Source organism: Lithobates pipiens, unplaced genomic scaffold (genome assembly GCF_037356315.1).
Source record: "Lithobates pipiens isolate NorthernLeopardFrog02 unplaced genomic scaffold, aLitPip1_a1.2 Scaffold_28, whole genome shotgun sequence".
In the NCBI taxonomy this organism is placed as follows: Eukaryota; Metazoa; Chordata; class Amphibia; order Anura; family Ranidae; genus Lithobates; species Lithobates pipiens.
In genome coordinates, this window is record NW_027507789.1 from 229,299,967 (window position 1) to 229,314,669 (window position 14,703).

Genomic DNA, 14,703 nt, shown 5'->3' on the forward strand with positions numbered 1-14,703 from the left:
GCCCATCTTTCCTCCTCGCTGTCCTCTATTTCCTGTATATATGAGAGGAATGTTCCTGGTGGATTGAGCTCCTCCTTATAATATTATTATTGTTTTATATGGTGCCTACAGTTTACAGTTTTTGTTTTTTTCCAGCACAGCCCGTATGATTACAATACAGATCATTACAGGGGTAATAGGAGCCCTGGTCATTACAGCTTACAATCTAATATTAGAGGGTGATTTTTTCTATTGGCTCCCTCTGGGAAGTCTCCGGTATCTGTGATGGGATCCTTCTTCCAGAATACTATTAGTACATAGGATATAGGGATATGTGGTGATCGGCAACACACTAACTGGGACGATCCCTTTGTAGTTGGTAATGCTTTCTGTGGTCTGGGGATGAGGACATTGTGTATTCTGGAGTCACATCTAGTCAAGTCTATTGTATGGCAGGTGGGTGAATGAAGAGTCCAGGAAACGGTCAGTCCTTGAATTCTGGCTATCTGTACCACATCCTGGACTCAGTGTCTGGCAGGGGTCTTCAGTTCTGTGTCACTACGGCCTGAGTTGTGTTCATATGACCTCTTTATACAGCTACAGAATGAATGAAGTCTTCCCTCACCTCTGTGTTCAGTTATTGGGGGGGGATTATCACACGCGGTCAGTCTGTACCTGTGGTACCCTCTGCATAGTACCACAGAGCCCAGACAGTCCCAGGATAGATGGGTGTTGGCACTGGCCGCCTCCACCCAAAATCCTGGGACTTGCTGAGTTCCAGCAGAGGTGCCTTGTCCACACCTTGAATACTGTGCTGGTGTTGGCTTCTGAGAGCCGGGGATGATGGGAGTGGTGTCTATGGTCCTGTGTGCTCCCTCCTATGTCTGATAGGGGGCAGTGTTCCGGCCGGGTATGATGGTATTGGTGCCCATGGATAGGGGGCAGTCTTCAGGCCGGGTATGATGTGATTGGTGTCCATGGCTAGGGGGCAGTCTTCAGGCCGGGTATGATGGGATTGGTGTCCATGGATAGGGGGCAGTCTTCAGGCCGGGTATGATGGGATTGGTGTCCATGGCTAGGGGGCAGTCTTCAGGCCGGGTATGATGGGATTGGTGCCCATGGCTAGGGGGCAGTGTTCGGGCCGGGTATGATGGTATTGGTGTCCATGGATAGGGGGCAGTCTTCAGGCCGGGTATGATGGGATTGGTGCCCATGGCTAGGGGGCAGTGTTCGGGCCGGGTATGATGGTATTGGTGTCCATGGATAGGGGGCAGTCTTCAGGCCGGGTATGATGGATTGGTGTCCATGGATAGGGGGCAGTCTTCAGGCCGGGTATGATGGGATTGGTGTCCATGGATAGGGGGCAGTCTTCAGGCCGGGTATGATGGGATTGGTGCCCATGGATAGGGGGCAGTCTTCAGGCCTGGTATAATGGGATTGGTGTCCATGGATAGGGGGCAGTCTTCAGGCCTGGTATAATGGGATTGGTGTCCATGGATAGGGGGCAGTCTTCAGGCCGGGTATGATGGGATTGGTGCTCATGGATAGGGGGCAGTCTTCAGGCTGGGTATGATGGGATTGGTGCCCATGGATAGGGGGCAGTCTTCAGGCTGGGTATGATGGGATTGGTGTCCATGGCTAGGGGGCAGGCTTCAGGCCGGGTATGATGGGATTGGTGTCCATGGCTAGGGGGCAGTCTTCAGGCCGGGTATGATGTGATTGGTGTCCATGGATAGGGGGCAGTGTTCGGGCCGGGTATGATGTGATTGGTGTCCATGGATAGGGGGCAGTCTTCAGGCCTGGTATAATGGGATTGGTGCCCATGGATAGGGGGCAGTCTTCAGGCTGGGTATGATGGGATTGGTGTCCATGGATAGGGGGCAGTCTTCAGGCTGGGTATGATGGGATTGGTGCCCATGGCTAGGGGGCAGTCTTCAGGCCGGGTATGATGGGATTGGTGTCCATGGATAGGGGGCAGTCTTCAGGCCGGGTATGATGGGATTGGTGTCCATGGATAGGGGGCAGTCTTCAGGCCGGGTATGATGGGATTGGTGCCCATGGATAGGGGGCAGTCTTCAGGCTGGGTATGATGGGATTGGTGTCCATGGATAGGGGGCAGTCTTCAGGCTGGGTATGATGGGATTGGTGTCCATGGCTAGGGGGCAGTCTTCAGGCCGGGTATGATGGGATTGGTGCCCATGGCTAGGGGGCAGTCTTCAGGCCGGGTATGATGGGATTGGTGTCCATGGATAGGGGGCAGTCTTCAGGCCGGGTATGATGGGATTGGTGCCCATGGATAGGGGGAAGTCTTCAGGCCGGGTATAATGGGATTGGTGTCCATGGTCCTGTGCTCTCCCTCCTATGTCTGATAGGGGGCAGTCTTCTGTGATATTATGGGATATGCTGTGACAGGTGCTCTTCGATTTGCAATGACCGATTTTTCTGTCTCTTGCAGGGGGAATCTGTAAAATATTTCCTGGATAATTTGGACAAGCTTGGACAAAAGGTAAGTGGGGTGTGTTGTGCCTAATGGCTCTGACATGGTCAGTAGTGCAGTGAGGAAGTACAGGAAATCCTAGCGGGGGAGGGGATTGAGCTGTATGATTCCAGAATAGACCCAGTCATATGACGATGAGCCCTGGAAATGAAGGCTCAGTGTAAAGAAAGTTGCTTTATAGCGGTGTTTCTCGGCTCCAGTCCGAGGCGTCCCGACATGTCATGTTTTCAGGATTTCCCTCAGTTGAAAAGGCTGTGGTAATTACTAAGGCAGTAAAACTGATCAAATGGCCTTTAAACATGACATGCTGGGGGCGCCGTGAGGCCCTACAGTTGTTGCAGAACTACAATTCCCATCATGCCCAGTCATGTCAGTGAAGGTCCGAGGTTTACCACGCCCCATGGGACGTGTAGTCCTGCAACAGCTGGAGAGCCGTAGTTTGGAGATCCTTGCTAGTGGGTGAAGGTGTAAGGGCTGTTTATAAAAGGGGCGACTTAGACCTGAAATGTCCAAACGATAAGGCTTCCGAGTCCTTGGTGTCAGTATGTGCAGCCCGCTGACGGGGAGGAAGGGAGACGCGGCGGCGGCGATCATCAGAGCGTAATAAGGCCCATCAGTTATTACAATAAAAAGTGGCCAATCACAAAAGTAGATTATGTTTAGGCAAATCACAATACAGTGCCTTGGAAAAGTATTCATACCCCTTAATTTCCCACATTTTGTTCAACCAAAACCATAAATGTATTTTATTGGGATTTTATGTGATGGACCAACACAAAGTGTCACATAATTGTGAAGTGGAAGGAAAATGTTTTTTCTTATTTGTATTAAAAAAAAAAAAAAAAAAAAAAAAAAAGAGTGATGTGGAAAATTTTCAAGGGGTATGAATACTTTTTCTAGGCACTGTAGGTACCGATCGGTATAATCCTTGTCCAGATTGCGGAGGGTGTGGGCGGTGCTGATGGCGGCTCGCCCCGCTCTGGTGGGTTCCAGGGCTCAGTCGCCCCCCTCGTTGGCGGTGATGTCAGCGGGCGCGGGGTACGGAGAGGGACCGTCGGGTGTGTGTTCGGAGAGTGTGTGCTTCAGGCTGTGATTATGCCATGGTGATGACGAGGGGCTGTATTTATATCCCTCACATAGGAGTGTGTACTACATTACCCAGCATGCTATGCAATCAGAATCCTGTGTGGTGAACAAAATGACAATTTATTAAAATAAAATAAATGGCTGTGAAGGATAAATGTAAACAAAGGGGGGGGGGGGATGAATTTGTCATTTAATTCCTCAATTATAGGTGTGATGTATCTGTAGACTGACGATAACCATTTCTGAAGAGCACATCTAATCTCCAATCACTCACACCTATAATCATTGAGGAATTAGAGGAGTTCTGACCCCTCCCCCACCACCACCGAAAGATTTAAGTTGGAAGCTACAAATCCGGTACAAATACTGTAGCTCCGGACTCTTGGGACACTTACCTGTCCTGGGATCCTGCAATATCGGCACCCCAGCTGATTCTCCGATCACTTGTGGTGAGGGGGGAAAAACCGGCAGTGACGCCTTTCAGACTTCACAGCGGTTTTGCTACTGCGCTTTCTTACGGGCGCGGTGGAGGAAGGAGGAGGGGGAATTCCAAGGAATATTTCCACGGCAAGATGTCCCGGCGGTGGGACGGGTGCCTGTCATCAAAACGGGTTACTGCGCCCCCCACACTAAAAAGGTGCCCAATGGGGCCCTGGAGGGGGGGGGGGGTGGGGAGAGGAAGCCAACAAGTGAGCTTCCATTTTTGGGTGGAGCTCCACTTTAGATTAGGCATATGAGTTCTATATAACATGAAGGGACAGGTTCTCCAATGCAAATAAAACTAGAGGTCGACCGATATGGGTTTTTCTCTGGCCGATGCCGATGCCGATATTTAGAAATCATGGCGGCCGATAGCCGATATATGATGCCGATTTTTTTGGGCCGATATGTTAGGCCGATTTTATTTTTAATCCCCCTTGATCTAACACACCTTTCCCACTGGGGCGTTTTTTAAGGCGCTTTTGGGCTAAAAATAGCGCCTGTAAAGTGCCTGCAAAATGGCTCCCCTGCAGTCTGTGTGAAAGACAGAGTGCTTTCACACTGAGGCGATGCGCTGGCAGGATCTTAAAAAAAAAAAAAAAGTCCTGCAAGCAGCACGTTTGGAGTGGTGTATACCGCTCCTCCACCACTCCTGCCCATTGATATGAATGGGCACCACTGCTGAAGCGCATGCAATGCGATTTGGCAGCGGTGCTTCATGGGCGCATTTAACCTCTTCCTTGGCCGCTAGCTGGGTTATATGTGCCCCACTAGCAGCCAAATAGCACCGCTAAAATGATGGTAAAGAGCCGCTAAAACTTGCGTTTTACCATCAACGTCTGCCCACTCCAGTGTGAAAGCAGTCTTCATAAGTGATACAGAAAATTTCTTACACTTAAAGCGGAGGTCCACCCTAAAATGGACCTTCCGCTCATCGGAACCCTCCCCCCCTCCGGCGCCACAATTGGCACCTTTCAGGGGGGAGGGGGGTGCAGTTACCTGGATAATCCAGGTAACTGCACCCACTTCCGGGCTAGCTCTCTGCGGAAAGGGGCGTACATTACGCCCCTTTCCGCAAGTGCCCGCCCCCTTCCGCAAGTGCCCCGCTGCCTGCTGGGAAACGCAGATCCCAGAGGCAGCGGGGACCGTCCCCATTGCGCAGCGCGGCTCACGCATGCGCAGTAGGGAACCAGGAAATTAAGCCGAAAGGCTCCATTTCCTGATTCCCATACCCAAGATGGCGGCGGCGGCAGCACTCGAGTGTCGATCTAGAGATCGGCTTCGGGTGCCGACATCGCGGGCGCGCTGGGCGGGTAAGTGTCATTATTTTAAAAGTCAGCAGCTGCAGTATTTGTAGCTGCTGGCTTTAAAAAAAAAAAAAAAAAAAACGAGCAGTCCCGGCGGACTCCCGCTTTAAACATTTATTAAACAAAACAAACCTCCAATCAGTTTACTTGTATGTATGATCTAGATTAAAAAAAAAACAAAAAACCTATGTATTAAATAAAAACAGGTAGTCAAAACTTTTGGACAAAAAAAAAAAATGGGCTAACTTTACTGTTTTTATTTTATTTTTATTTTTTAAATGGTGTATTTTTTTCCCAAAAAAATGCATTTGAAAGACCTCTGTGCAAATGCCGTGTGACATAAAATATTGCAACAACCGCTATTTTATTCCCTAGGATCTCTGCTAAAAAAATATATATATTTTTTGGGGGGTCTAAGTGATTTTCTGGCAGAAAATACAGGATTTTTACTTGTAAGCAACAAGTGTCAGAAAAGATTTAGTCTTTAAATGGTTAAACTGAGAACTTCTACACAGAGATGATTTCATTCAGAAGTGTAAACATTGTATCATTTAGTTCTTTTCTTGGCAGTCTGCCCAGAGTGGAGGAAAGGGTTGCTATGACGACTCAGACAACTCACACTGACTTCTTACAGAAGTCATTTCAAAGTCCCGCTGTAGAATCGGCTTTTTATTAACACAATCGGCCGATGCCGATTATTTAAAGAACGGCAAATATCGGCCGATATATCGGCCGGCCGATATATCGGTCGACCTCTAAATAAAACTTTACTGAATCTTCTGGTCATCAGTTATCATATACATCAATAACCGCTACTGCATACAGTGCTCTTAGGCTGTAGGGCTTAGAGGGCTTTCACACTGTGCTGCCCATCGCGTCGGCGGTAAAATGCTGCTATTTTTAGCGGCGTTTTACAGTCTGATTTGGGGTGCATTTTGGATGCTAGCGGGGCGCTTGTACCTCCCGCTAGCAGCCAAGAAAGGGTTAAAACCGCCTGCAATACACCACAATGGTGATATTGCAGCGCTGCCCCGTTGATTCCAATGGGGAGTGGTAAACTCACACCGCTCCTTCACCGATCCAAAGAAGCTGCTCTCAGGACTTTTCCTGACGTCCTGCCAGCGCACCGCTCCGGTGTGAAAGCCCAATGGTGCAGCAGTTTGAGGGCGGAGTGCAGGCGCTATTTCTAACGCTATAGCGCCTGCAAAGCGCCCTCGGTGTGAAAGTGGTCTGAGGTGTGAGCGTTCTATAAACACCTCCCTCTTTTACATGGGCGGATGTTATCGCACAGGTGTGTCCCGTGCTTCCAAAATAGAAAGCGCATGGAGAGACTTAACCCCCATATCTCTCATCTACTTTTTTATATAAATATTTTTGCTTCTCAGCCATTGTTTTGTTTTCATGAATTGTTCACTACATAGGATTTTGATTGCATAGCATGCTGGGTAATGTAGTTCAAGCTTCCATGCGAGCGATTTATAAATACAGCCCGCGTCACCATGGCAAAAACCAGCCTATAGAAGGAGCACGCCTGACGGCCCTCCGTACCCCACGCCTGCTGATGTCTCCGCTGACTAGGGGGCGACTGTCTGAGCCCTGGAATTCACCGGAGCAGCCGAGTCGCCATCAGCGCCACACGCCGGCAATCTGGAGCAGGAATACACGGAGAGGCCGCCTATGTGACGTGCCAATCTACACTTGTGAGTTATCGCATTTTATTTTATGAACTGATTCACCTTCATTCATGGATGAGCGCTGATATCCCGGCCGCTGTGCATACATTGGATGAACTTTCTTCTCATTGGTTCTTTATACATCGCACTTTATAACGTCACCACATGGGGCGGAGTTTAGGGCTGCAACTAACAATTATTTTCATAATCTATTGATTGGCCGATTTATTGTTTCGGCTAATAACCTTAAAAAAAAATAAAAATAAAATAAAGCGTGGTGTATAATTTAGTTAATATGTAAAGTTTTAAAAACCATTTATTCTTAAATATCTCTATGCAGTAGTAAATATAAATAACCAACTATATGGTTGGGGTGCAAAATATCTAATCCACTCTGAGAATAACAGACAGAAGAGATATACTATTAGAGGAGAGAGATACTGTATATACCAGACCAGTACTATTAGAAGAGATATAATGTATATAATAGAGGCTATATACTATTAGAGGGGAGATATAATGTATATACTATTAGAAGAGAGATATAATGTATATACTGTATATACCATTAGAGGAGAGATATAATGTGTATATACTATTAGATGCTATATACTGTATATACCATTAGAGGAGAGATATAATGTGTATATACTATTAGATGCTATATACTGTATATACCATTAGAGGAGAGATGTAATGTATATACTATTAGATGCTATATACTGTATATACCATTAGAGGAGAGATGTAATGTATATACTATTAGATGCTATATACTGTATATACCATTAGAGGAGAGATGTAATGTATATACTATTAGATGCTATATACTGTATATACCATTAGAGGAGAGATGTAATGTATATACTATTAGATGCTATATACTGTATATACCATTAGAGGAGAGATGTAATGTATATACTATTAGATGCTATATACTGTATATACCATTAGAGGAGAGATGTAATGTATATACCGTACTATTAGATGCTATATACTGTATATACCATTAGAGGGGAGATGTAATGTATATACTATTAGAGGGGAGATATACTGTATATACTATTAGAGGAGAGATATACTGTATATACTATTAGAGGAGAGATATACTGTATATACTATTGGAGGAGAGCTATACTATTAAAAGATCAATCTAGTAAATATCACTCATTAACTTTAACCCCATTTTGTTACTGGACAATTAATCAATTTATGAAAATAGTAATCGATTAATTTCATAATCGATTAGTTGTTTCAGCCCTAGTGGAGTTCACCTTTTTACATCGCCCCTTTAGTCCCTGTTCTAGTTTTATTGATGTTTAGATCTGAGGGGGGCGCTGTATGACATGTGGAAGCCTCCTGTCACCCAGGATTATGTCCGCAATAGTAATGAGTATATAGAGTATATAGAGTATATAGAGTATATAGAGTATATAGAGTATATAGAGTATATAGAGTATATAGAGTATATAGAGTATATAGAGTATATAGAGTATATAGAGTATATAGAGTATATAGAGTATATAGAGTATATAGAGTATACTCAGACTTCCTGTCTGGAGGGGGATTGACCCTTTATCACCAGTACAATGGTGATCACAATCCGTGAGCACTGGTCTGGTGTCACATGGGCGCCCTCTGCTGCATGCTGCTGGAATGGACAACAGAAATGTGCATTTCTACAAACCAGAAATGCTGGTGATCGGTGACAGGGGAGCACAGATTGATGGGAATTTTAGTACATTGATGACAGGGGAGCGCAGCTTGGAGATTGTAGTACCTTGGTGACGGGAGCAGAGATTGCTGGGGCTTGTAGTATATTGGTGGGGATTGTAGTACATGGATTACAGAGGAGCACAGCTTGATGGAGATTGTAGTACCTTGGTGACGGGAGCAGAGATTGCTGGGGATTGTGGTAGAACATTGGTAACAAGGGAGCACAATTTGCTGGAGATTGTAGTACATTGATGGGGGATTATAGTACTACATTGATATGGGAGCACAGATTGGGATTGTAGTAATACATTGATGACAGGGGAGCACAGCTTGATGGAGATTGTAGTACCTTGGTGACGGGAGCAGAGATTGCTGGGGCTTGTAGTATATTGGTGGGGATTGTAGTACATGGATTAGAGGAGCACAGCTTGATGGAGATTGTAGTACATTGCTGGGGCTTGTAGTACATCGGAGGTTGGAGGGGGAGCAGATCTCTGCTGTAAATGTCTCCTGATGATGAATTTGGTGTCAGTGAGTGTCTCTGCTTTTCCCCCTTCAGGACTACCTCCCTTCCCAGCAGGACATATTGCTGGCCCGTCGTCCCACCAAAGGAATCCATGAGTATGACTTCGAAATCAAAAATGTGCCTTTTAAAATGGTGGACGTTGGGGGTCAGCGGTCGGAGCGGAAACGCTGGTTTGAATGTTTTGACAGCGTCACCTCCATCCTGTTCTTGGTGTCTTCCAGCGAGTATGACCAGGTGCTCATGGAGGACCGGCAGACCAACCGCCTGACCGAGTCCCTCAACATCTTCGAGACGATAGTCAACAACCGCGTGTTCAGCAACGTCTCCATCATCCTCTTCCTCAACAAGACAGACTTGCTGGAGGAGAAGGTGAAAATTGTCAGCATAAAGGACTACTTTCCTGAGTTTGAGGGGGAACCCCATTGCCTCTCCGACGTCCAAAAGTACCTGGTAGATTGTTTCCGCAACAAGCGCCGAGACCAGCAGCAGAAGCCGCTCTACCACCACTTCACCACGGCCATCAACACCGAGAACATCCGCCTGGTCTTCCGCGACGTCAAAGATACAATCCTCCATGACAACCTCAAGCAGCTGATGCTGCAGTGATCACCGAACTTGAACTCTTTTATCTTGTTTTTATCAGATTTTATGTTTTTTTTTTTTTTTTTTTTTTTTTTTTGAGGTTTGTAAGAGGAAGAGAGACGATTGTCAGCTCTTGGACTTCTGCTGATCTTCCAATTTTTGGATAGTTGCCATAAATCTTCGCCAATTGAAGCCTTCTCCTTTTTTGCCGGAGCCTTGCTGGAGCATTCCACCGGGGCGGCCTGGCAGACTTGTGTTGTACGCGGCTCTGCCCTCGCCTTACCCGGAGGATCCCGACGCTTCTGCCGCAGTAGCGCGTTTGCTGCCGATGCAGATTCCCACTGTGAGGACATAGGATCGCTTGCTGCGACTTCTACTTTTTTTTTTTAACTAGCAACGCAGGAAAGAAGCACAATTTTTTGTTTTTTTTTTTGTTTTGTTTTTTGTTTAAGTTTCCCCCCCCCCCCATTGTAGGAGGAGCAGCAACTTTTTACACTTTGTTTTTATATTACAGAAGGTATAGTAGAGGTTCCCAGGGGAGCACCTTCTCTAGTTTTTATACTAACACCACCAATGGCTTCAGAACTTCAGGCCTTTTTAAAAAAAAAAAAAAAAAATTAAATTGTAGTGAGATGACGTTGGCTGTGAGTTCCTTAGAACGCTAATGTCTAATTGGCTCCAGAATACTGTGGGCGGCGTCATGGGAACTGACGGTTGATGTCACCGATAGGAAGGCCGATGATGATTTATCAGATGCAGTATGTTTTTATTTAATTAAAGCCTTTTATAACTTCTCACCGTTGCCTGCTGGTAGGAGCCTCCTTCATAGTGCTGAACCCGGACCAACCTGGACTTTGTATCCAGACATCACCAGATTAAAGTTCAACTCCAGCCAGACGTTTGGTGTCAGCAGTGCAAAGGGGATTTGTGTTTTCACTGAGGAAGCCTTTTGTTTATGAATTAAGAGTTAATAATTTCCATGTGACTGTTCTCTTGCCATTGTACTTTCCCCCAGAGTAATTCTATGGAGGACCTGGGCTGCTCCCGGACTCCTGGTCTGACCCCGCCCACTGCATATGATTGACAGAGCAGACGTCTCCCAGGTCTGTCCCGCCCACCACGAGGTCAGGAGATGCCGTGACTTCACACTGATGGGCAAGCCTATAATCCCCCCCCCCCCCCCCACGCTCACTCATGGAGTACACCCATTGCATGATGGGAATTGTAGCCCACATTCACACCAGTACAACTTGTCATTTGGAAATGTCAAATCGCATGACGAGTCACTGATGTCAGCAATGGAACGGTTCATATCGCCAGGATTATGAAAGGTTCCTGCACTACTTGCTGACTTTCGCTGCGACTTGCATAGGCTTCTGTTAAGTTACGGTAAAATCGGCAGTGCTAATCGCACCGATGTGTGTGTGTGCGGCTTTGAAATTGCGCTGAAGTATCACGATTTCAAAGCCGCACTGGCGTTAACCAGGGCTTACTCTGAAAGACTGGCTATGAACAGTAAGGGGTCGACTCGCTAAGATCTGGTTCACGCACAAGATTCCCTGCGTTTCTCAGTATCTTTGCTGAGTACTTTGCTGTTGCACGGCGTCCTTGCGATCCGTGGCTGTCAATATTAGATTGATACTCAGATTGTAACACTCCATACAATTGCTCGAATCACATTGTTTGAATGTGACATCCATGCGATTAAGGTGCGGAAAACAAAGGGTCCTGCGCCATTTTGGTGTGGATGCCATTTTAGCCATTCATAAGCTATACACATAAATTGCATGTGATTCCTGTGGGAGTCGCAGGTAGTGATGCACAAGTGTGAATCCGGGCTAAAACACGAGAGCTAAATCCGGTGCAGCTGTGCATGGTAGCCCATCTGCTTCCAGGTTTTATTGTCAAAGCTGATATTGGCATCTGATTGGCTGCCATGCAGACCTGCACCACATTTTACTCGCTTCAGTTTTAGTAAATGAACTCGCTAAGATTAGGTCCAGACTTGTACAGGTGGTTGCAGGACTGCGCCTGTTCCCAAAACAAGCTGCAGTTTAGAAGATGCATGGAGGTGGCATTAGTCCTAATGGCACTGCACTTTACGGTTTTCAGAAGCGGTGCAGAGACCTCTTCACCGTGTTTTCAGGAGGCCCACAGAACACGTCTTTCAGAGCCGCACAGGGGTGAGCCGACCCCAGGACTTGTACATAGAGGTGTGACCGGTCATAGATGCCTTTCATCATATGTCACGTGTAAGGCGGCAGTCATTTCATGTCAGTAGGATGCTAGAAACGCAGAGAAGTCTTCCCCGACTGCACCAGGCCGGTTGGTGCTCATGAAAATGATGGCACATCTGGTGAAGAGTAGTGCATTTCTGTGCCTGCGATGTTGCATGTGTTCCCAACATGCATTGACGTGAACCTTAACGAAGTGGAAGTCGGCGCTTCACAGTGATGTCACTGACTTTAAGGCCCTTTTCATACGGGGTGGACGCTGAGCAGAGCGGGCGGGTGACGGGTCCACTTGGTTTATGCAGAGCAGACACAGCCTCAGTCTGCTTTATGGAGCAATGGGTATAAACTGACAGCGCAGTCCATGGACTCCCTCCAGGCCATAGAGCAGAGTGGGTTTTGTTCTCAACTCCTGTCCTCAGGACCCACTAACAGGCCAGGTTTTAAGTATAACCTTGGGGCAGATGCAGACTAGAATACTGCAATCACTGAGCAGCGGATCCCATCACCTGTGATGTGTTTCAGTTATCTTGCAAACCTATCCTGAGGAGAGGAGTTTGAGCACCGCTGGTCTAGGGGTGTCAAACGGGTGGCCCCCCCAGCTGTTGTGGAATTACAAGTCCCATTATGCCTGTGGGAGTCATGCTTGTAACTAATCCTTGCAAGGCCTCGTGGGATGTGTAGTTCTGCAACAGCTGGAGGGGCGACAGGTTGAGCACCCATGGCCTAGACAGAGGACACCCAATCCCCTTCTTTAAATTTTTTTTTTTTTTTTTTTTGGTGGAGCTTTTACAACTGCCAGTCCATAGAGGTGATCCGGTCTGCCTGAGCCACACACGATCAGACCCTTGGTATGAAAGGGACCTTAAAAGGTCAGTTAAAAGACACAAGTATGGAAGGAATAACAAACTATACAAGAGGATGATAAATATTGGGAAGGGTATTATAGCATGCCGGAGTTCAGCTTTAAATTCCATGTTATGGGCGTGTCATCAGTGAAGGATGAATTGTAGGGGAATGTTCATTGGATGGAGCCGCCCCTTTCCCCTTCTGTCTGCAATCTTTAGGTCTGTGGCTGATAAACCTCTTCACCGTGTTCTTGGCTCAGTAACAGAGGAAGAGCCTGCGAGTACCAAGCGTGGCGGGTGGGGGGTCTTGTAGCTGTTGTGGTTATGTATTGTCTGAGGACATCTCTGGCCTGTCGTCTTCTCTGAACCCAGCCTAGGGCCACATCTCTGGCCCGTCTTCTTCTCTGATCCCAGCCTAGGGCCACATCTCAGGCCCGTCGTCTTCTCTGATCCCAGCCTAGGGCCACATCTCTGGCCCGTCTTCTTCTCTGATCCCAGCCTAGGGCCACATCTCTGGCCCGTCTTCTTCTCTGATCCCAGCCTAGGGCCACATGCTCAGCATTGTCAGCTGACGGTTTAATAGATTATCCTGCGAGTATCGGGGTCTTATGTTGGACCCGGCCATTACTAGTGCCTTATCACGCACGCTGTCCTTCTCGAAGAACACTTGACTACCTACCTCTCCTCCTCCTGCTACCTGAGCCGACCTTCTTCCCTGCCAAAGATCTGCCTTCATCTGACCCGTCTACCATACAAATCCATAAGCTGAACCACAACAAACTTTATTGATGCCAGATTAGGCCGGACAAACCACCTCCCCCATATCAGACATTGAGCCCTTCATAGGAAGTCCTATATACTGATACTCCTCGTTTAATGACCACTCTAAAGACCCCCCACTATACATCATTGTACAGTGTAGATCTTCTGTACTTATGCCAAATAAAACAATGTTATTGAGCAATGTTTTTGTGTTTTTTAGACTTTTTTTTTTTTTTTTTCTTCTTCACAATACAGTAGTTAATGCTTATTGCTTTACTTGTGGCTCCTCGTTTAATGACCTGGTTGTTGGAACAGAACCTGGTAGTTAAGTGAGGAGAGCCTGTATACTGCTGTTCTATAGGCGCTGACCCTCCTTCACTCACCTCCCCAGGGGTCAGCCCATTGCTTTGACACTTTTCACCCAAATTTGAAGGCCGAACTGACCTGGTATCATCAAAGCTTGTGTGTGGGGTTTTTTTTTTTTTTTTTAAATAAAGCTTATTCAATTTTCAGAAGAACAGACATAAAAACAAAGGATACAGAATATTCACAGACAGAAATTTGGTATCGAGAATGTAAACATTGCAGGTACAAAGTATAGACAGTAAATGTAAGAGTCGAGTAGTCCGGTACTCTTTAATGGGTATAGCAAGAACCAAAAGAACAGTGCTGTATGGGCGCACACTAACCTCTTATCTAAGCCCGTTCCCTATTGAGTAGGGTGAGGGTTAAAGTAGACTTGGGGAGAGCAGGCGCCATTAGGGGGAAGGGAGGCCCCGAGGCGTTATTCAAGGGTCAGATGTTTTTTGCTTCACCCAAACTTCACCAAATTTCTTTGGAGCGTTTCCCCCCTCGGTATGTTGGCTTATAGAGTGGAAGGACGACATTGACTAAAGAGTGCCAAGCTTTGTCTGGTAGGCGGGTGAACCTGGCTCCAATGGAGGGGTATTACCTTTCTAGCACATAGTGACAGGTAGAAAACAAACCGTTTTTTTTTCCCCCCTCTGAGGGGCCTT

General features: G+C 46.8%; 1 protein-coding gene across 1 annotated transcript in view; it reads left to right on the forward strand.

The window, feature by feature from the left end:
* Positions 1-13,889, forward strand: part of GNA13 (G protein subunit alpha 13) — a 48,256-nt gene extending 34,367 nt beyond the window's left edge. Inside the window, exons 3-4 of the mRNA XM_077460669.1 lie at positions 2,435-2,485; positions 9,298-13,889. Coding sequence (XP_077316795.1) covers positions 2,435-2,485; positions 9,298-9,870 — 624 coding nt within the window. The 3' untranslated portion in view covers positions 9,871-13,889. The remainder of the gene's footprint in view (positions 1-2,434; positions 2,486-9,297) is intronic.
* The last annotated feature ends 814 nt before the right edge of the window (positions 13,890-14,703 follow it).